Raw genomic sequence first — 24,156 nt, 5'->3', positions numbered from 1 at the left:
GCCACAGATTTTTTTTTAAAAAAACACTGAAAAATTATTGTCATTTCCTTCTGGCTCCCATCATTTGTATTATAAAGTTTAGTGAAATTGTGCTGTAAGTAATGCATCATTTTCCTTCCTCTGCTTTCAAAAATTTTTTTCCAAAGCTTATGTTTTTGGGAGTGATTTTTTTGGTTTATTCTGCTTGAAATTCCATGAGTTTCTTGAATGTGTAAGTTTATAATTTTGTCAAGTTTTGGAAGTTTCCAAATATTTTTACGTACCTCATTTTTTTTTCTCTTCTCGATCTTCTATCATAAAGATTTTAGATCATTTGTTACTTCCCTACAGGTCCCTGGGGCTGCTGTTCCCCACCCCCATCTTTTTCTTCCATTTATCTACCTACAAATTCATTAATTCATTCTTTTATTCTTCTGCTAATGATTCCATCAAGTGAGGGTTTTTTTAAAATTTTTTTTTAGGAATGGTGAAATCAACTGTAAATTCGTTCACACAATGGGATATTGTACAGCAGTTAAATGATCAAAGCTAACCAAATCAATATGTAAAAACGTGAGAATAAATTGTTATAATGTTGAATGAAAAATATCTGGTGGCAAATTATAAATTTAATGTTCAATGGCATTTATATACGTTAAAGACATACAAAAGTAATGACACAAAAGCAATGCTGTATATTGTTTTTGGGATCATACAAATGTAACAAAACTGTATGGATATAATACATATGTATTCGAAGACTTTTTGGGGGGGGGAGAGAGAGAGCAAAGAAAGGGAAGAGAAAAGTGGGGTTTTTGCTATAACTAATGTTTTCTGTTAAAAATAATTCTGTACCATGTAAAGCAAATAGTTAACCTGTACTGATTCTGGGCTATAATTCAAGGGCATCTGTTATTTTAGAATATTTGAAATATTTAATAAAAATTTTAAAAAGATCAGCAATTATAATCAAAGGAAGTATTTTGACATTACAAGGGGGTACTCTATAAACATCAATACAACAGGAGAGGAAGTAACCAAGAACTGCAGAGGCAAAGCCACTGGAAGGGTTGTATTTTAAGGCATGTCAGGAATACATAGAATCTGACGGAACAAAAAGAGTTCCTGTTTATGTAGAATGTCTATGATGCATTATCACAAGGTAAAGGCTAAAATGAAGCAGAATGCATTAATTCTGTGAATATGCCATTTCTAGAAACAAAGGTCCTTGCTGAACAGAGCATGCCTATGTGGTCAAACTGCTTTCATTAACTCAAATGCCTTGGTATCACTCACTCCATATCAAGCAACTATCTAAACTTAAGAACTTTAACAGAGTAAATGTTCCTCAGCGTCTACTTGCCTTAATGAACAGGAAAAAAGTCATCAAGCTGATGGTAATCAAAAGTGTCAAGAAGAATGTGACAAAATCAGCACCCCAGAGCTGCCAGCGTGTCAGTCCCATTATTAGAAGGTAATCCTGTGGGAGACAGAATTGAGAGGTTAACAGCAAACCCATATAAATACATGATTCAAATCTTCTCTGGATCTTTTTTTTTTAATTATTTTATCATATTTACTAGAATAAATGTTGCTTAGTACACATACACATAAATACAGATTTACAACACATACACAGAAAACCACAAGCAATTACATTTGAGGTAGAACTGTTCATGGGTTTTAACCAAATGAAATCTCATATCACAACTGTCTTAGTTTGTTCAACAATTACTATTAGAATCATCTCTGAACATTCTAAAAACAGAAAAAGCCCTTTTTTCTAAATATAAACTTCTCTCCATTCCTAAATGCAACTATTAAATTGTACATTAAATTAAGCATTATGTAAGCAACAACTGCATGATAAACTGTTAACAATTTCTATGGGAGAAATTTCCACTTTTTCTGTTTTCTTTCCTATGAGCCCTCACCACCAGCTTTTGCTTAGGATTCCATTTATATTGGTCCAGCACATCTTATTCATATTCTACCTGTGGAAAATCAGACATAACCACTGCATTTCTAAGTAAATATGATACCATAAGAAATATGACACTATGTGGCTAAAGAGTTTACTTTTATTACAATTTCAATTAGTACAAAATGCTTAAAAGAAGGCCACTTAGAGAAAAGGGAAGTCCATGGAAGGTATAATAGCGACTAAATGCAGAAACATATAAATCAATACATCTGGAGTTTCCAGCTACAATAAAGCAGGATCAAATGACCTACTGTGACAATCAGTAACATGATAACTGAGAGAAAACACTGCTAGTTGAGTTAAAGAGAGATGCTTCCTTTGGAATAAAGGAAGGTTAAACATTGTACTTAAACTGTTATGTTAATGTGCATTAACCAACATTTTGAACTGTAGCATGAATGCTTATCTTTGCTCATTTACATTGTATTAATAAAAAAGAGCAATTAATGGTTAATGAAAAACAACAACACAAAAACCCCAGCATCATTGCTTTCCTAGTGGAAAAAATAGAAGAAATTCAACTATTCTCAAATATAGAATGGATAAGTAATTTGTGGTGTATTAATATACTGGAGTATTATGCAAGAGTAAAAAAGAATGAAATAATGCATCCAACATTAAATGAAAAGAGAAAATAGAATAATATATATAATTGAAATATAATAACACTCATAAAATTAAGTAATATAATATTTGGAGATACATCTGTGGTAAAATCATGAAGAAAAGCAAGACAATTACATAAAATTCTTCAAAGGTACTGATAATATGTTCTGTGTAACTATCATTATAAACTACATATGGACATACACTATTTTGTATGCAATTTTAACTTGAAAAGAAGTGAAAAAACAATACATATGACTCAGAAAGGGGATACCAAAGTCATGATCACACTGTTCTAGGAAGACAGGATCTAGTAAAAAATGTTTCACCAAGTTCATCTTCTTGGGGAACATACTGGAAATTAAACATGATTGCATTCTTCGACAGAATCTATAATTCAATAATTTCTTTTTATGGTTTGGTGGCAATTAAAATGATCACAAAAAGTAGGGACCCATCAAAATGTATAAATGCATTTCTACTGTCATGTACAACTAATTAGAAAAAAACAGGGAGACTGCCATGAAAAGATTGAAAAATGTTTTCAATTTTTCAGTGAGGAATGAGAAGTTCAAAAGGTGACAAATCAAACGATTAAGGTAAATATGGACTCCTATACCAAATCCTGAAATAGATTTTAGCCAATTGCCCAGTTTGTGAGTCATTCTGAATGTCTTTCATCCTTTTTACTCCATATCCAATTACCAAATTCTTTTGGTTTTTAAAATACCTTTCAATCTGTTCCCACCCAGTTTAATGTCACCATCATCTTCTCCTATCTGGATTATCTGAATAGCTTACTATTCCCATTTTTGCCACTTTTCAATTCTTGAATGACATTTAAAAATGTAGATTTAATGCCGTTTCCTTACTCAAAAACCTTTTAGTAGTATCCCATACCTCTTAGGAAAAATTCAATATCCTTAACCTGTACTACAAAGTCATGCTTTACACCTCCTTGTAATCTTGTGTGGCTATTTTCTTGCCTCTGTACTTTTGTCAAATTCGCCTTCTTTCATATGTTTGAGTACCCCATAATTCCTTAATTTCTCACAACCCTGGAACAGCCATCCTCTGTTAAAGAAGAATTTAAAATATCTTCCTTCTCCCCTTGCACCTAAAAATAGAATAAATTCCATGACTCTACTGAATTCTTTATTCAAGCAAAAAGCTGGAGAATATGGTTCTTTAATTAACATTAGTTTTCTCCTTCTTGTTCAGGACTGTCTACATGGGAATTCTGGATCTGGGAAGAAGACATATCTCAAACTCACAAAATTTAAATATATCTAAAAGATATAAAACTGTTGTAGCAAGTTAATTAACTTGATGTTCATACAGCATTAAAAGTTAGGTGGCAATGCCAGCATTTTTAAAACTGATTCTATTTATTCCTGAGTCTCCATCTAAGTGATTTCTTACACTAAAATCACCTCATGATGAAGCTTTCTAAAGGAACAGCACATGGGCTGGGGTTGTAGCTCAGTGGTAGAGTGCTTGCCTAAAATGTGTGAGGCACTGGGTTCAATCCTCAGCGCCACAAAAAAAATAAATGAATAAAATAAAGGTATTGTGTCCATCTATAACTAAAAATATTTATAAAAAAGGAAACAGCACAAGAACTTGTACAGCTCAAGTAACAATTTAAGGAATGACATAATGCTGTTATTAATAGGAATTTCAGATGGTCCATAGGTCAAGTAAACCAATTTAAAATATGTGAAAATGAATTCAATATAGGAATAACATTTAACAATAAAAAGTCAGCATTACATAAATTCAAATAATGAAGGTTCCAGGAGATTAAGATATTTATAGTAGGACCTGTAATGGGTTGAACTGCCTTTATTGTTGTCTTACTAATACCTAACTGATGTTAGTAATAGATAATGCTAAGCAGCACCAAACTGGAGATTTCTCCTTGCAGATGTTTTAAATTTAAATAAAAATTAGGAGTTACCTTTAATTTTGTTTCCTTTTCCTGAACAATGGTATGGAGTATTGTGAATACAGTTAATGAGAAGATAAATAAGATCATTGGGGGCCATATCTGACTGAGGTATGTAAGAAAGCTGTCATCAAGGAATGCTGGAAATGGAAATCGTTTTATAAAAACAGTCGTGTGTCTAAGAATTTCTGCTGATGATTCTTTTGCATGATACTTCATGATGGCTTTGTCCACAGCATGTTGTACAGCCAGGAATCCTTCTCTGATATATCCTGAATGTGAAGCACACATAGTAAGTGACATACACAGGTGTAAAGCAACTGGCAATATAAGTAGACCAGTGTTTTCAAACACTGAACAATTAGTATAGTGAGATATTGCTGTCCCTTTCACTGTCAGTCACCCTCGTCCCTGTAATGCCTAAAACTGGGCTTTGAACTTCTGAATAATTCTAGTTAACTACATCTACTTCCCAATCCATGAATTTCTCCATGCAAATTTTATTTACGTGCTCACTGAACACATGAAGTAAAATATTAATGATGGCAGAACTTCCAAACTTCAGCTAAAATGACTTACTATTTTACTAGAGCATATTTACAAATATTAATCTATATTAGCATTTTGGAAACCCCTTTCTTAAAATTACAAGCTTCCCTAAAAATTGTGTCTTCTATTGAGGAGTAAGAAGTAACAAGGAAAACAGTCTCTGTGAAGCCTATTATCATTGCTAATTGTAAAAAAAGAGATCTCTTTGGACCCATTTTCTTTAGTAGAGATTTTAAACTTGTCTTTATCATTACATGAATCCAAGAATGTATTGGGTTTACAGTTTTCTGTAAGAAAATTACAATGAATTTTCAGAACGAAACCAGATTTTAAATGGAGAGTAGATTCTAATAATTTTAGTCTGAGTTCTGGTGGAAACAGAGACAACCATGAAAAAATAATAGCTTTTCTTTTCCATACCCAGAAAAAATAGAATGTTCCTAGTAACCTGTCTTCATTTCTTTTATCTGTTACTCTTCCTAGGACAAGGCTCTTATTTTTTTTAAACTGTTATTTTATTTTATTAATGATTGCTCTAAGGCTTATGATATACATCTTTTCAGAATTGAATTCAGATTTATACTAACTTATTCTAGTGATATAGATACTTGTCTATAGCTCCATTCCCTCTCCATTTCTATGCTATCATTGTTATACATATTATGTTACAAACCTAACAAAACATTTTTATATAATCTTGTCTCTTAAGCTAAGAAAGGGGAGAGCACAAGAGGTTTATTTATTTATTTAGTGATACTGGGAATTGAATCCTGTGACACTCTTAGAGCTACACCCCAGTCCTATTTTTTGAGACAGGGTCTTACTAAGTTGGCCAGGCTGACCTTGACCTTGTGTGCTACTGTGTCCAGCAAGAGTTTATTTTTATATTTACTGTATACACTATATTTGTTATATTTCTCTCTTTATTTCCTCATATGGATTCAAACAGAAATCTACTTTTCATTCTTAATATTAACACAGCTTCATTCCAGCTCCATTCTTTATGGTGCTAGTGTGAAATATATTACATTTTATATGTTATGAACTGAATATGATTTTATAGAGAAAAAATTTTAAGATTTTCTTGTTTAAAAACATTTGTTCTTTTTAGTTATACTTGACAGCAGAATATATTTTGACATATTACACATATATGGAATAAAACTTCCCATTATTCTGGTTGTACATAATGTGGAATTACATTGGTCAAGTACTAATATGAACACAGTAAAGTCCATTCAATCTGCTATCTTTCCTATTCTTATCCCCCCTCCTTTCCCTTCATTCCCCTTTGTCTAATCCAAAGTACTTCTATTCTTCCCTACCCACCACCCTCTTAATATGAGTTAGCATTTGCATATCAAAGAGAATATTTGGCCTTTGTTTTTTTTAATTTTAATTAAAAATCATAAATTTACATAAGGCAATGTTGTTTGATTCATTTTGTTTTTTCCCTTCCTCCCTCCCCTCCCACTCCTCTTTTCCCTCTATACATTCCTTTCTTCCTCCATTCTTACCACCCTCCTTATCCCTAACCCTAACCCTAACCCTAACCCTAACACTAACCCCTCCTACCCCCCCATATGTCCTCATCCGCTTATCAGCAAGATCATTCGTCCTTTAGTTTTATGAGATTGGCTTATCTCACTTAGCATGATATCCTCCAATTTCATCCATTTGCCTGCAAATGCCATAATTTTGTTATTCCTCACGGCGGAGTAATATTCCATTGTATATATATGCCACAGTTTCTTTATCCATTCATCAACTGAAGGGCATCTGGGTTGGTTCCACAATCTGGCTATAGTGAATTGAGCAGCTATGAACATTGATGTGGCTGTAGCTCTGTAGTATGCTGATTTTAAGTCCTTTGGGTATAGGCCAAGGAGTGGGATAGCTGGGTCAAATGGTGGTTCCATTCCAAGCTTTCTGAGGAATCTCCATACTGCTTTCCAGAGTGGCTGCACTAGTTTGCAACCCCACCAGCAATGTATGAGTGTACCTTTTTCCCCACATCCTCGCCAACACCTATTGTTGCTTATGTTCTTGATAATCGCCATTCTAATTGGGGTGAGATGAAATCTTAGGGTAGTTTTGATTTGCATTTCTCTTATTACTAGAGATGTTGAACATTTTTTCATATATCTGTTGATTGCTTGTATATATTCTGTGAAGTGTCCATTTCCTTAGCCCATTTGTTGATTGGATTATTTGTATTCTTTGTGTAGAGTTTTTTGAGTTCTTTATAGATTCGGGATATTAGCGCTCTATCTGAAGTATGAGTGGCAAAGATATTCTCCCACTCTGTAGGCTCTCTCTTCACATTACTGATAGTTTCCTTTGCTGAGAGAAAGCTTTTTAGTTTGAATCTATCCTAGTTGTTGATTCTTGCTTTTATTTCTTGGGCTATGGGAGTCCTGTTAAGGAAGTCTGCTCCTAAGCCAACAAGTTGAAGGTTTGGACCTACTTTTTCTTTTATAAGATGCAGGGTCTCTGGTCTGATTCCAAGGTCCTTGATCCATTGTGAGTTGAGTTTTGTGCAGGGTGAGAGATAGGGGTTTAATTTCATTCTGTTGCATATGGTTTTCCAGTTTTCCCAGCACCATTTGTTGAAGATGCTATCTTTTCTCCATTGTACATTTTTGGCCCCTTTGTCTAGTATGAGAAAATTGTATTTATTTGGGTTTGTGTCCATGTCCTCTATTCTGTACCATTGATCTACCTGTCTATTTTGGTACCAATACCATGCCGTTTTTGTTACTATTGCTTTGTAATAGAGTTGAAGATCTGGTATTGCGATACCCCCTGCTTCGCTCTTTCTACTGAGGATTGCTTTAGCTATTCTGGGTTTCTTATTCCTCCAGATGAATTTCATAATTGCTTGCTCTATTTCTGTAAGGTACATCATTGGGATTTTAATTGGAATTGCATTGAATCTGTATAGCACTTTTGGTAGTATGGCCATTTTGACAATATTAATTCTTCCTATCCAAGAACATGGGAGATCTTTCCATCTTCTAAGGTTTTCTTTAATTTCTTTCTTTAGTGTTATGTAGTTCTCATTGTAGAGGTCTTTCACCTCTTTTGTGAGATTGAGTATTTTATTTTATTTTTTGATGCTATTGTGAATGGGGTAGTTTTCCTAATTTCTCTTTCTGAAGATTCATCACTTATGTATAAAAATGCATTGGATTTATAAGCATTGATCTTGTAACCTGCTACTTTACTGAATTCACTTATGAGTTCTAAGAGTTTTCTGGTGGAATTTCCAGGTTCCTCTAAATATATAATCATGTCATCAGCGAACAGGGATAGTTTGAGTTCCTCTTTTCCAATTCGTATCCCTTTAATTTCTTTGGTTTGTCTAATTGCTCTGGCTAGAGTCTCAAGAACAATGTTGAATAGAAGTGGTGAAAGAGGGCATCCCTGCCTTGTTCCAGTTTTTAGGGGGAATGCTTTCAGTTTTTCACCATCTTGGATCACCCCGTGGAAAAAGCCTGCAGCTGAAGGGGGACAATGCTGCCTGGAAAGGTCTCTGATTGCCCAGCCCTGGTCCCAGAAGCTGCTTGCGTGTGGAATGTCTCTGCTGGCTTGGGAACTTGTGGCTGGTTCTGCGTGGAGAGGCTCTCACTGGGCGGTCTGCCCTGGGAAGCTAGCCTAGAGAGGCACTTCCTGCCGGAGGGGGTTGGGCTGCTTGGGGGAGTCCCTGGCGCCCTGTGCTGGTCTCTGAGGATTTATATACAGGTAGTAATATGATCCAATTCAGAAATCAGAACCTTTGATTTCACCCACCAAATCAATATAAGCTACAATGTCTTGAATATATCCAGAATATTTTACTAGTTCTCAGAATGGCTGTCTTCTAGAAGCAAATAATTTTTTTCTTGGATCCTGTTTCTAACTTTGAGTGTGTGTGTGTGTGTGTGTGTGTGTGTGTGTGTGTGTGTGTATAACAACCAATCTAAATTCATATCGGTAAACTAACATTTCCAAAATTATTTAAAGAGAGACTTCTTTGTGGCTTGGAAAAAAAGTAACAAAACAAGAAAAAGTTGTTTAAACTAACAAACTCAAGTCTACTCACCAGGAACACCTCCATCTGGCTCCAAGGGGTTCCTGGGCCCTTGTGAGAGGTAAATTGGAAAAAGATGACCCGTGCACCAGCCATGATCCTCCTTTGGAATCACCAAAAGTCTTGTAGGTCGTGAGGTATTTCTCAATAAATAACTGAAACGCAAGTGGTACCTAACCTATGAGATAATATAGGAAGAAAATCATTTCTCTGAGATACTAAAGTTAAGCGAAAAACAATTAAAGTTTGGAGGGCAATGCTACATGATTATAAAACAAAGTTCTATCCTCAGTATCAAATGTTGTGAGGGTTTACGATGCCAGGAAACTAAACTTGTTAAGCACTTACCCAACAGCAGATATCCATAAGATATATAACCAAATGTCCCATTCTCTTAAAATCCACCAAGTAGCTGATATTTTTAAAGTTCCACAATACTTGTACGTGCATCTATTTGCCCTTTTATATCTTTTCATAACAAACATACTTGATAAACAACAGGAGTTACTTCCATGGTGTCTGAGAGTAGTACAAATCTTCTCTATCTTGACCCTTCCCCCAAAGATGAATCAGAATCAAGGACAAGAGGGTCCATCACCAAGGGGGACTATTTGTGTGCACTAGGTAGATCTGAGGCACTCATGCGACAGTGGGTAGTCACCATGCCAATTCAAAAGGATGATATATACAAATACATTTCTTTTTTCTTATTTTTCTTCTGTTTCTTTTCACATGGCTGGCACTTGGGCCTTCTTGCTTGGCACTTGGTAACTTCTTCTTTCTGTCACTTCTGGACTCACTCTTGGGATCTAGATTCTTGGGTATGGACTGGGACCTATATACCCCATCAAAGAAACTTCAGGAACTTTACTTTCTATTTTCTCCCATAAAGCTGGATTAGTGGACCTGGAAGAAGCTTGAGGTGAACCACCTTGGCAATCTCTGACCAAGTTATTTCTCTTGAAATGTGTTTCTGTTTCCGGTTAGAATCAGCACTAAACCTCAGACTTGGGCATGGTCCCTGGGATAATAATAGACCTGGCAGACCTGTACACAGTACTTTGGTTATTGGCCATCAAGGTGATCTGGTTTAAGTATTATATAAGATACAGTCTATTGTAAAATGATTCAGTGAGTTTATAGCCAAAGGTCTAATTATAATAGTATAAGCTCTTATAGATGTTATCAATTACTATACACCTAAGCCACATGATATGTACTGTCATACATGTGTTCACAGTTTACTGAAATGTAGTTATGTAGCATATGAGGTGTATTAAAAACTGGACTTGACAGCCCATTAAAAAGATTGTACTCCATGACCAAGTGATATTTATCTCTGGGATGCAACACACACAAGTAATTTAATGTGATATAACCCAATAACAGAATGAAGGACAAAAATTAATCATTTCACTAAATGGACCTCTATTTATGTGTGGTGCTGAGAATTGAACCCAGTGCCTCACACATGTAAGTGCTCTTCCACTGAGCTACAACTCCAGCCCGCAATAGATGGAGAAAATAATTTGGTTAAATTCAACACTGTTACCATGACAAAAACTACCAGTAGGTATAGAAGGAATTTACCTTAACATGATAAAAAGCCACAAACAAAAAAAAACCCCAAGGTCAGCATTATACCCAATGATGACAAACTGGAATTCTCATTCTCTTCTATTCAAAGCACATAGGTCATATCAATCCACAGATGAACAAAGCAGGGAAATGTGGTATTTACATATACAATGGAATATTATTTAGCCTTAAATAAGAAAATCTCACTATGACGACAAGGATGAATCCAGAGAACATTATGGTAAGTGAAATAATCTAGTCAGAGAAGGATAAATCCTTCAGTATTACACTTAAGTACCTAAAATAGTTCAACTTACAGAAGAAAGAATGGAAGGTAACTTCCAGGTTCTGGGGTGAAGGGGAAATGGGGAGTCATCATTTAATAGGTTTAAGTTTCAGATCTCCAAAATGAAAAAATTCTGCGTATCTACAATACAACATTGTGCCTACAGTCAATAATACGTAAAAAGGTACCTTCTTAACAAGAGGGTAATCTTGAGTTAAGTGTTCTTACCACAATAACAAAAGTCCAAAGAGAGAATAGAAAATAGGCACATCTAGATATTCAAGTCAAACTGCTAAAAAATAGAATAAAAAAATTTTAAAGCAACCAGAGAGAAAAATATAGATTGTATATGACTTCTGATTTCTCATATGAAACAGTGAAGGTCTGAAAATAGTCTGAAAAGTCTATTTCCAGGTCTGAAAAGTCCTGGAAAGAAAGTCAACCCAGAATTCTTTATTAAGTGAACATATCCTTCAAAAATGACATTTTCAGATAAACTAAAACTAAGGAAATTGATTACTAGAAGATCTATACTTCAAGAAATGCTAAGAGAAGCTTTTCAGATTAAGGGAAATGACATCAGATGGAAAGTCAAATACACATGAAAGATAAAGAGCATTAGAAATGTAACAATGCAAATAAACAATAATAAAGATTACTTCCAGATTAAATAAGGAATTAAATGTCAAAAGCACAACTTTAAAAAATTTTGAAAGAAAAATACAAATATCTCATTAACTCCTGAATAAGTTCTTGGGCTGGGGTTGTGGCTCAGTGGTAGAGCACTTGCCTTGCATGTGTGAAGCACTGGATTTGATTCTCAGCACCACATGTAAATGAATAAAGGTCTATCGACACCTAAATAAAAATAAAAAATAGTTCTTAAGACATAATAAATGATAGAAAACTCATATTTAAAAGATGCTCAACCTCATTAGTAAGTAGGAAAATTCAAATTAAGGCCAAAGTTACATATTATACCTAGTTGAGTAAGATATTTGGTAACAACAGGAATTCAATACTTCCACACCTTATGAGCTATAATTGCATTTCTGGGTACAGATATTCAAGAGAAACTATCACACATGTAGAAGTACAGTAGAAGACATTACTAAGACAATTTTGACACATTAGAAGAACCCCAAACTGAATATATCTTTGATACTGACAGAAGAATGGCTAGTGATAGTGCTATATCTTAATAAACAGATTATTACAATCATGAAAAGGATAAGTTATAGCTATATTTAACAACATGAATGAATGTTAGAAATTTCAGTTTAAGTTTAAAAGTGACTACCTAAAGATGCCTATTTTTTAAGAGTTCAAAAATAAGAAAAACTAAATTATATATTAATTGGAAACAGATACCAAAAAAAGCTAAGAAGGAGAAAATATAATTTATCATCAGTTAAAAAAAAAAAAACACTACCTGGATATGAACTAGTAGAACATGAACAGGATTTATATGCTAAAAACTATAGAACACCAACAAACTAGAAAAGAATGAACAAATCAAACTCCAAATTAGTACAAGATCAGAGAAGAGACAAAAGTAAGATTGTACAACATTGAAATGATCCACACCTGACAAAGCTTTAGCTAGGAGAGAGAAGACAAAATCAGTGATAAAGAGTGAGAAATTAACAATTGATATCACTTAAATACAAGGGAGCATGAACAAGTATATGCCAACAAATTGGATAAGTTACTAGACATACACAACCTATCAAGACTGAAATAAGTTATATATGCTAAACCCAAGGCTGACATCATTCTAAATGGAGAAAAACTGAAAGCATTCCCTCTAAAAACTGGAACAAGACGGGAATGCCCTCTTTTACCACTCCTACTCAGAATAGTCTTTGAAACCCTAGCCAGAGCAATTAGACAAAAGAAATTAAAGGGATATGAATAACAAAAGAAGAGCTCCAACTATCCCTATAGGTGATAACATGAGTCTGTATTTAGAAGACCCCAAAAAAACTTTACTAAAACGCTCCTAAGAACTCAAAAACAGATTCAGCAAAGTAGCAGAGTTTAAAATCAATACCAATAAATCAACTACATTTCTATACACCAAGGATAATATTAGCTGAAAGAGAAATCAGGAAAACTCTACCCTTTCAACAGCCGCAAAAAAATATTTGGGACTCAACCTAAAAAAAAGAGGTGAAAGATCTCTACAATGAAAACTACAGAACACTAAAAAAGACCTTAGAAAACAGAAAGATCTCTCCCATGTTCCTGGATAGGCAGAATAAATATTATCAAAATGACCATATTACCAAAAGTGCTATAAAGATTCATTGTAATTCCTATAAAGATTCCAATGACATTCTTCACAGAAATCAAAAAAACGCAATCACAAAATTCATTTGGAAAAATAAGAGGCTCAGAATAGCCAAAGCAATCCTTAGCACAAAAAGTGATACAGGAGACATCACACTTAATTATACACCTCACCTTAAATTATACTACACCTTAAATTATCACCTTAAATTATAGTACAGGGTTGTAGTAACAAAAACAGCATGGTATGGGCACCAAAAGAGACATGAAATCCAATGGAACAAAAGACACAGAGACACAGCCACAAAAATTCAGTTATCTCATCCTAGACAAAGGAGCCACAAACATACAATAAATGATGCTGGGAAAACTGGAAATTCATATGTAATAGAATGAAATTGAACCCCTATATCTTGGTCTACACAAAACTCAACTTTAAGTGGATCAAGGACCTAGGCATTAGACCAGAGACCTGCACTTACCAGAAGGCCCAACACTCCAACATGTTGGTTTGAAAACCAACTCCCCAACAAGACTCTCAAAGTGCGAGAAGTAAAATCAAGAATCAATAAATGGGATGGTATCAAACTGAAAAGCTTCTTTACAGCAAGAGACAATCAAGAATGTTAATACAAATCCTACAGAATGGGAGAAAATATTCACCACTAATACCCCAGAAAAGGCATTAATTTCCAGGATACAGAAAGCACTCAAAAAACTGAATACCAGAAAAATAAATAACCCAATCAATAAATGGGCAAAGGAACTGAACAAACACTTTACAGAAGCACAACTATGAATGGTCAAAAAAATACATGAAAAAATGATCAACCTCTCTAGCAAAAGAGATGATGCAAATTAGAGAAATGTAAATTAAAACTTAACTGAGATTCCATCTAACTCCAGTCAGAATGGCAGTTATAAAGAATAAACGGAACAATAAAGGTTGATGAGGATGTAGGGAAAAAGTTACACTCATACATTGTTGGTGGGACTGCAAACTGGTGCAACCACTCTGGGAAGCAGAATGGAGATCCTTAGAAAACTTGGAATGGAACCACCATTTGCCCCAGTTATCCCACTCCTTGGTTTATACTCAAAGGACTTAAAATCAGCATACTACAGCAACAGAGTCACATCAGTATTCACAGCAGCTCAATTCACAATAGCCAAGCTTTGGAAACAACTTAGGTGTCCTTCAATGGATGAATGGATAAATAAAATGTTGCACATATACACAATGGAATATTACTCAGCCATAAAGAAGAATGAAATCATGACATTTGCCGGTAAATGGATGGAGCTGGAGAATATCATGCTAAGTGAAATAAGCCAATCCCCAAAGACCAAAGGCTAAATGTTCTCTTTGATTTGTGGATGCTAACCCACAACAAAAGAGGGTGGAGAGGGGAATATCAGAAATCCATTGGATTAGACAAAGGGGAAAAAAAAAAGGAAGGGAGGGGGAAAGGGAATAGGAAAGGCAGTAGAATTAGTCATAACTTTCCTAGTCTTGTATTTGTATAAACGACCAGAGTAACTTCACATCATGTATAACCGCAACAGTGGGAACCTAAATAGATTAAGATGTATATTCTGCCAAAACACATTCTACTGTCATATTGTCATGTATAACTTTAAAAAGAATAGAAAATCTAAAAAGACCACTACATGTGAGAGAGAGGGGAGCGGGGGGGGGGGGGGGGGGGGGCGGGGAGGAGAGGGAGATATTAAATCAGTAAGAAGTTTCTCATCAAAGGGAAAGCCCAACAACTGCTGGTTTCACTCTTGAATCCTACCAAACATTTAAAGATTTCTTACATTCCAAAAAAACTGAAGAGAATTCCTTCAAATTCATTTTATGAGGCCAGCATTTCTGACATTGAAAGCAGACAAGGATACAGAAAAAGAAAAAAAAAAAAAAAAACTGTTAGACCATATTCCCATAAACATACATGCAAAAATCTTCAATAGAATCTAACAGCAATTAAAAAAATCACATTGTGATCAAGTGGGAATCATCAAAGGGCTTCAAGGATGGTTTAACATATCCAAATCAAACACACAATACATTGCATCAACAGAATGAAGGACTAACAGATTTAGAAAAAGCATCTAATAAAGTTCAATGTCCATTCAAAATTAAACACATTAAAAGTCAGATATAACAAACCCACAGCTAACAATATACTCAAAGGGGGAAAGTTGAAAGCTTTTCCTTTAAGATCTGCAACAAGACAAAAATGCCTACTTTATCACTCTTATTCCATCTAGTATTATAAGTTCTAGCCAGAGTTAGCTAGATAAGAGAAGGAAATAAAGAAATCAGCATTCAATTTGAAAACGAGGAAGTCTAATTGTTACTGTTGCAGATAAATACAGGAGATAAATATTTATAACCCAAGACATTCTATATTCATGGTTTGGAAAATAGTTAAAAATGTTCATACTACCCAACATGATCTAAGTATTCAATGCAATCCTTATTGAAATATCAAAAACAGCCAGGTTCTGTGGCATATACTAGCAGCTCAGGAGGCTGAATAGGAGGAATGCAAGCTCAAGGCCAACCTCAGCAACTTAGTGAATGCCTGTCTTGAAAAATAAAAAGAGCTGAGGATATGGCTCAGTGGTTAAGTGCTTCTGGGTTCAATCCCCAGTACCTGTCCCCCACCCCCACCAAAAAAACACCCAAAACAACAAAACTTAATTTTTTTTTGCAGTTAGTAAAAATTCATCCTAAAATTTATATGGAATTATGTGGGACACAAATAGCTAAGATAATACTGAAAAGAAAGTAACAAGACTCAAATTTCCTGATTGCAAAATTTACTGGCATAAACACAAACATATGAACATTGGAATAAAGTAAGATCCCAGAAATAAACAGTGGACTAGATTTTACTTCAAAGATATATAAATGGCCAATAAGCACATAAAAAAAGGTGCTCAATAACACTAGTGATTAAGAAAATGCAAATCAAAATCACAATGAGATACCACTTCACAACTATTAGGGTGGCTATTGTGACAGAAATAAATAAATAGCAGAAAACAACTGTTAGCAAGGGTTTAAGAGAAACTGGAACATTTATGCATTATTAATCAGAATGTAAAACAGTATGACAGTTCCTCAAAAATTAAGTATGATTCAGGAATGTCATTTCTGGGTATATTCCCAAAAGAACTGAAGGCAGGAATTTGAACAGATATTTTCACACCCATGTTCTTTTATCACTATTACTCATAATGCCCCCAAAATAGAAACAAATGTTCACTAACAGATAAACTGATAGAATGTGATACACAAATACAGGGTAAAATAAATGGACAAATATACAATTTCACTTACACAAAGTACACAGAATATACTTTTGTTTTCTAACAGAACAGTGGTTACCAGAGAGTTTAGGAGAAAGGGGGTGAGGATTTATTATTTAATGAGTTTCAGGTGGGATGACCAAGTTCTGGAGAGTGGTGATGGTTGCATATGAATGTACTTAATGTGACTACCCTGTACATTTGAAAATCATTAAAATGGTAAACTTTAAGTTATGTGTATCACAAAAAAGGAAACCTAAGGGGGAAAGTTATTTTTACTTTGAAAATACACATTTACTTTATAACTTACCATCTCTGAAGCAATGCACCATAGTTGTGAAGATAAAAATATAAATTAAGACACACAATCTAGTGGGGAACACAGAAAATTTTAACAGTAGTAGGAGGGAGAAAACAAAAAATATTAGGTGGTAATACTCCCCCTTTTTTTTTGTGGTGCTGGGGATTGAACCCAGGGCCATATCCCCAGCCCCACCCCCCAATTTTGTTACTTAAATCCATATGGATATTCCATCATCACCTTGAAACTAACATGACTTCTATAGCAAAACAACAACAACAAAAAAAAAAACAAAAAAAAAATAGGAAAAAAATCAGACTGAAGTATGAAGACTAATGTATGTGGCTCCATGAGGTCAGATTAGAAAAAGTAGTTCTCAGACTTGAATATATAAACAGGGATTGCAATAAAATGCTTTAAAAGCATTTATCCCTATGTCAGAATAAGTAAGGGTAAAATGATTACACTTACTTTCATTCTTATTCTTGTCCAACTATGTTAAATTCCATAAAATGTGGTTTTTTTCCCTAGCACTGTAGGAAGCAATTAATAATCTGAGATTACCAAATTAAATTTGGTACACCTAATCACAGGCTCCCAATAAATATTTGCTGAAGGCAGTATATAGACAATAACTCTAAAAATTAAATGCTCTTCTGGCTAATCTCTTTTTATGACTTCTGATAGTCTGAATAAAATCTAAACTCCTTATGTTTACCTTTACAACTTTCCCCTTTCTGTCTACTGGCCAGATTATCTGAACATATCAACCCTTCCTAGAGTTGGGGGTGAAGAAACAACAAACCCTCTAATTGGAAGGTACTCAGTCCTAATCTCCGCAAAATGGTATTCCTTCTCCTTAGTTCTCGGTTCTCACCTTTCCAGATACATTTTTAATAGTCTTCCTCATAGCACATTTCTTTCCTCCCTCCATAGCACTTTATTACAATTAGTAATGTATCATATACCTAGAAATCCCATGTAGTAGTAATAATACATGTCTCTTCCTTTGCCCCTCTCCTAGAATAATAACTCCATGAGATCATGCTTCTTATCCTTATCTTTGAAAGATTTGTGTCTTCTAGAACACAGATGATGATCAATAAATAAAATGAATTCAAGTCACTGAAGGTAGGGTATGCCAAATACTAGAAGAAAAGTATGAGCACCTTGGGACCTTGAGAAGGCAGCTTTTACTGCTAACTTCCTTTAGGCAGGTTAAGGCTCAAATTTGCCCTCCTTCATTGGTTGACAGTGATAGCTCAGGAACTGTGAAGATCTAACAGATTACCCAGTTCACATTAACATCACATCTCTTGAGCAGGTCTATTGCCTCAATTTTCAAGAAATCTGCAGACATTCCATTTCCTATCATTTTGTTGCCACACTCACCCTCTTACTCAAATAATCATAAAACTTCAGGCAAATTCAAAGCAGTCCCTTCCTTAGAAAAAAAATATTGAATCTATGACCTAAACTACCCAGAATCATACAGGCCCTTAATCATACCAAAACTTGGTAGAGATGCTGTTAGAGTCAGTCAGCTGATTGGTGAAGCAGTTCGATTTCAGTAGGAATTGCCAGCTCTGATAATTACATCTTCATTATAACCCTGGGAGCCTTTTAAGTTAAGGCTTCCTCACCTCAAGTGGCAAGGGGTCCTCACTGTGCACAAAGTCATGGTCAAAAACAACAGCAGCCATCACATGATCAGAGTCCTTATCATACTTAATGTATTCTTCAAAGTCTTTCTCTGAAGTAAAGCCATGAACTGCAGGAAGATAAAATCAAAGCAGTAAGCTTTCAACAAAAAGACAATATTTGATGCTCTGAGGGAATGAGGCATATCAAATAGCTTTTCAGGGATAGGAATTTGTTGAATTTGTTAATACTATCAAGGGATGGTAAAACTTCATAGTTCTCTGAAGCTCTGTAAAATTCCTCATTTGTGAAGTTAACATTCACTTGGAGAATTTCAATTCTAGTCTTTAGGGAAGCACCATCCCCTGCTGATCTTACTACTACAGAGGAAACAAAAGACCAAAGTAAGGATCCTTACCAATTATTTGGTCAGATTTCATTATAAGGATTATATCCTAATTTATAATTTTACCATAATTATGTAATTCTTAGTGTGCTTAAAATGATGAGGACCACAAATAAACTAAAATATATAAGTAACTGAATTGTCATAAAGAATGTTCATCATCTCTTACTTTTCAAATTATTGCTCAAAGTTTGTTGTACCATTTCAATAAGATTGTTCACTGCTTCACTGTTTGAAGGGACATAAACCAGTTCCCAATTTCTTTGCTTGTTGGTATTAAGGAAGTAAGAAGGCAGGGTATTTATGGACTGTTTTGCAAACACAAGCTTATCCATATGCTTTGTAGAGACAGAATTACGTAGTATCAAAAGAATAATGGTGAAAAGCAGTTCCAAAAAAAATTCCATGATGAGAAGAATCCATTGCCGTTTCTGAAAAATATGAAAGACTTAAGTACCCAGTGTTTAACTTCACATCGTTTTTATACTTCCGCTCCTTACTCCACAACTGATGCTCCCAAAACTAAAAAGTAGCTATCAGTACCTTCTTGTCAAATGTTGTCTACTAGCTTTTTACTCATCCTCTACTCCAATCAGGTATTTCCCCTAAGATACTTTCTGTTGTTTGAGGGTAAGTACTTGAAAATTCTTTGGCTATGGCAGAAGATGGTGTTTTAAGACTTCCAGGCCTTGGTATGATGTATCTGTTCTTTAGCCCATTTTGTTCAATCATTTTCAAATTTTGTGGAAGGTGGATCATCTAATCAGACTTCTGACTACCCAGCTTACATTCCCACTCATTATTTATGTCCTCCTGAAACTCATATTCAAATAATATCTGTCCTGAACTTCCTCTTATTTTTGGAATCCTTAAGTTTATTTTCTGACTTTTAACCAATGTGGGTTTTGGGGCTTTCAACTACATATTGAACCGCCTGATCTAACAATTCCCTAACTGATATATTTTTGATGGTCCAGATCCAAATAAATGATCCACATGACCTGGAACATAGAAAGCCAGATAATTATTTAATCCTAAGGTTATTAAGTCCCTTCCACAGTTTTCAGAAAGGTATACTCACTTTTAAAGTAAAATTCTTCCAAAGAAGAAGTGTAAACTGCCTGAACTTCACTGTCATTCTTCTGTCTGAAGAGGAAATTTGTCACTGGTAAAGATTAAAGAGGAGAAACAGAATACCTAACAAAATGTTAATTGCTCAAATATCACACTATTTATTCAACAAATAACCTCTCAACCTGTGTTCATTAAAATAATCCAAACCAAACTCCAATTTTGTATTCATGCTCTGGTTCCTCTCTTAAAATGTGTATAACAAAATCTGATTTATTCTGCTAGTTGGGAGGCTAAGGAAGGAGGATCACAAGTTACCAGCCTGGGCAACTTAGCGAGACCCTGTCTCAAAAATAAAAATAAATATATATAAAAAGGTGATAGTCACTAGATTAACTTCCTAGTACCACAAAACAAAATCTGATTTTATATTCATGAGTGGCAACACCATCTACAAGGAGTACTTACCTCTACAACAGTAGCTGGAAACATTCTGAGGGATGGTAAATTTCTAGTTCCTATAGCAGGATTAACCCAAATTGAGGTTCACTTTGGCTATCCAAGACTGGCCTAGCTTAATTACTTCCTCTTACCACCTTATTTATGCTTTTGATAGCATTTACCAACCTCTAAGTATCCTGTTTGTATATTATCATTAGTAAAATGTAAGCTATTAAAGCAAGGCCATTTTCTGCCTAGTTGTTCACTGTATTATCAAGTGTTTGGCAGTGTCTGGCATAGAGCATGTGTGCAGTAAACGTTTTTTAAAAGAGTAAGTGTGATGCTCTCCTGACACACATTCTTACATCATTTTTCTACAATGGCACATAACTTTTATGTATGGCATATCTAATTTTTGCTGCCATCACAGAAGTGGAATTAGACCTTTTTTAAAAATCACATTTTACAGTCTGCTAGAAAATTTCAAGTGTTTTGGGATCCCCTCTTCTGTTAGAAATTGACTTTTAATAAGTCTTGAAATATGGTGTTTTTAAATTCTATGTTTGCTCAATTTCAGGCAGATTTTGAATCCCAGGTTAGGGAGGATGTTCTGGTATCTCTAGCATCAAGTATAGTGCCTGAAGAGAGAACATGTTCAAGAATCTGTTGAGATGCTCAAGACAAAGACTTGAGTATACCTACCATTCAAGGTGGGGGTACTAGTGGTCAAAGTAAGACGACAGAAACTTTTAGAGCTACTGTGATTACTGTTATCATGGCCCCCAGGATAGTCCTAGTGGGCCAAGAAAAAGCTGTTAAGATAGACAAATGCTGATAAAATCTCTCCAAATTCCCTTCCTCAATTCTGTTAAAGGCTCCCACCAAATTCAGATTCATGTAATTGTTTTTAGTCATCCAGTCCCCACAGACTACCACTAAGTTTTGCCATTTTTTTCCCAAAAAGTTTGCTCTATCTATGCTTCTCCATTACTGTTACTTCAACTTCATCCATGGTAATAATAATATCCTGCTACCTATCTACAAAATCAAACATAAGACTCCAGCAAACTTACATCCTAACAAGGGAGTAAATCTCAGGAAAGTGATGGGAGAGCCACGAGGAGACCAAATGGCTGTAAGATGGGGATAAAAAACAAAACACCTATTTAACTGAGTCGTTTCAATGATACTGGATGCCCTTTGCAAACGTATCTTCCCTTACTCTAGACACGTGTTTTAGATGGATGTTAACATCTTTTTTAGTGTGGTCAAAAAGCTTGGAATATATGACCTCTGCCAGACCAATCAGACCCTTTCTAATTTAAAAGGAGTAAAGTTCTGATAGTGAATCTGATAAGGTGAGTCTGGAAGCTAGTGGAGGCAACTTTCTCCCATGGACGAAAAGACTAAATGTAACAGAAGAAATCAAGCTGACATGTAGAGAGCACTTAGGAAAGGCAGATTCTGCTATTCTCAAGTTCAGACATTTAATTAACCTTCCCTTTGTTTACTTTCAAAATCAATTTAAAAAATCGGTTTAAGTAAGGTGTCTCAAATGAACATTTTGTTAACACTTTTGAAGATACTCAGTCCAGATCTATTAAAATTTGTAATCTTTAATGCAAGAGTTGATTGAGTTTTCAAAAAGCATCTAATAAACTGGGGAAAACTAAAAACTGTTCTCGGATTCCTTAAAGTTTTGAGGAACCCACCTTAAACACATTTAAAGCCAAATGACTTGTTTTGTAATTACATGTAAATTGTAATTTAAAAATTAAAACCCAAACGGGAGGATCTTCTGCACAAAGCCAATTTTACCATATTCTTAAACCTAATTCAGAACTGTACTGGCTCAAGCGGAAAAAAAAAATCATTTCGAATTCGTCCTCAGCATTTCGGAAGCCGACCTGGCCAGGCAAGTCGCTTAGGGCGTCGGTCCTCGGCAACGTGGGGCCAGCGGGCGGGATGGACGCGAGGGCGGCGGCTGGAGGGAAGGAGCCGGCGGCCACTCACCGGACGGCGGACGAGCGCCACAGCTGCCGCGGCCCAAAGCCTGTCGCTCCTCCCTGGGTCCCGCAACCGCCACTCACCCGCGCCAGCGCGTGACTGGCCCGCCTCAGGGCCACGGCCCAACGGCGATACCCGCCCAAGACGCCTCCCTCGGCGCAGGTGGCGCCTCAGAACGCCGCGGGCGTCCCGAAGTCCCAGCTCCTGCGCCCCTCGGCCCCCACCCCGCGCCCACGAGGCCCGGCTCCCTCGCTCTGCCACTGCGGCCCGCCCAGCCTCTCGGTCCTTCAACCGGCGGCCCCGTGGAGCCGCTGACCCGTCAGGCCTTCCACGCACGCCCCGCCCACGTTCGCCCCGCCTCTCTTCTCCCCTCCCCACCACGTGCGCCCCCGCCCCTCAGGCCTTCAACGGGCGACCCCACGTACGCCGTGTCCCCTCCACACCCAATGCCGCGTGCGTCCTGCCCCTCCGTCCTTCTGCGGGCGACCCCGGGCTCCAGACCCTGTGGAGCCAGATCCTCCCAAGTACGCGGCCCCGCCCCGTGGTCCTCCTACCCCACGTGCGCCCCGCCCCTCCTCCAGGTGCGCGTCCCCGCCTCGGGCTCCCTCCCTCCCTTGTCCGTTAATTCTCCAACGCGAGGCCCGGTACTTATGTCCCAAGGCATGCCTCTCCCCACCCGGTGCAGCCCGCTCTCAGGGCCACCACACACCCGGAGGTGGAGTCCTGTCTCCCAGACTTGGTGGCCTCCGCAGCCGCCCCGCCCCTTCCTGGCGGCTGTCCCCTCCCACCAACTCCTCTCTTCGGCCCCTGCACTGCTGCCCGAGCCTCGGCCTCCCACGTGGCAGCCCCCTCCTCTGATTTTGAGTTCTTAGGTTTTGTTTTAAACCTCCGTATGCTTCAGGGAATTTTTTTGTTGCCCTCGCCCCCAGATTAAATCTTCAGTTCCTGGCTTTAGGAGGATGTGGAGCCTCCCTTCTCTAAAATGAGTACACCACCACCAAGAGGCAGGGGGCATCAGTGGTGAGCGATGATCAAAGATCTCAAGAAGCGTCTGGAAGTTGGAAAGCAGATAGAAGAGTCTTGGTTAAAGGAATATTCTCTATAGACAGTTTTTTAAAAATACACCTTTTGAGGTGTGGTTTTGACATGCATATTCAAATTATCACCACAATCAAGACATACATGAGATGAATAATCAACAGAGCCTAGCAATTTTTTTTTTTTGACCAGAACGCTTTGCAAATGGAATCAGTAACTGTTTTAGTCCAGCTTCTTTCACTAAGCATAGTGCCTTGAGATTCATCTGTTTTATTGAGTGTGTCAATTCTTTTATCAGTGGTAGCAATTCCATTGTCCGGATGTATGTGCTGGTTCTTTAATCCATTAACAAGTTCAAGGACGTTTAGGTTGTTTTTGGCAATTTTGAATAAAGTTCATTAAACATGTTGTGGTGCAGGGGCTCAAAACCAGGAAGAAGAATCAGGATTCTGGCAGGTGGAACTGGGATAGCAGACGTGCTCTATTCAGAGGTGGCAAATTTAGCTTTAGCCAGTTTCATTTTTTTGCCCCCGTCATTTCCATTTACCACTCCCTGCCACCAGCCTTTTCCATAGCCCCTTTTTATATGCAGGCCGAAGAAGGCACATTGTCAACAGGTTATATAAATGGGTGCTT

The 24,156-nt window shown here is 36.5% G+C and overlaps 1 protein-coding gene across 1 annotated transcript; it reads right to left on the bottom strand.

Moving 5' to 3' along the window:
* Positions 1-691: 691 nt before the first annotated feature.
* Positions 692-22,772, bottom strand: LOC306649246 (phospholipid-transporting ATPase ABCA3-like). The gene is made up of 7 exons (XM_079120040.1): positions 22,566-22,772; positions 20,045-20,109; positions 19,133-19,394; positions 18,560-18,687; positions 9,151-9,316; positions 4,530-4,789; positions 692-1,459 (listed from the first exon to the last, which is right to left on the bottom strand). Exons 2-7 carry the CDS (start codon positions 20,099-20,101, stop codon positions 1,328-1,330), a joined length of 1,005 nt encoding a protein of 334 aa, XP_078976166.1. The 5' UTR covers positions 20,102-20,109; positions 22,566-22,772; the 3' UTR covers positions 692-1,327.
* Between the last annotated feature and the right edge of the window lie 1,384 nt (positions 22,773-24,156).

This window comes from Sciurus vulgaris (genome assembly GCF_902686455.1).
Source record: "Sciurus vulgaris genome assembly, chromosome: 18".
In the NCBI taxonomy this organism is placed as follows: Eukaryota; Metazoa; Chordata; class Mammalia; order Rodentia; family Sciuridae; genus Sciurus; species Sciurus vulgaris.
The sequence above is the reverse complement of the archived record's forward strand: the minus strand, read 5'-3'. Positions and strand labels throughout refer to the sequence as shown.

Bases quoted from the DNA above. Each gene is read 5' to 3' on its own strand.
- LOC306649246 (XM_079120040.1), bottom strand. From the start codon at position 20,101: ATGACAGTGAAGTTCAGGCAGTTTACACTTCTTCTTTGGAAGAATTTT. The intron at 18,688-19,132 runs GTAAGAGATGAT...ATCTTCCTGCAG, and splicing joins TTTGAGCAATAATTTGAAAA to TTCATGGCTTTACTTCAGAG. The intron at 1,460-4,529 runs GTAACTCCTAAT...TGTCTCCCACAG, and splicing joins AAAAGGAAACAAAATTAAAG to GATTACCTTCTAATAATGGG.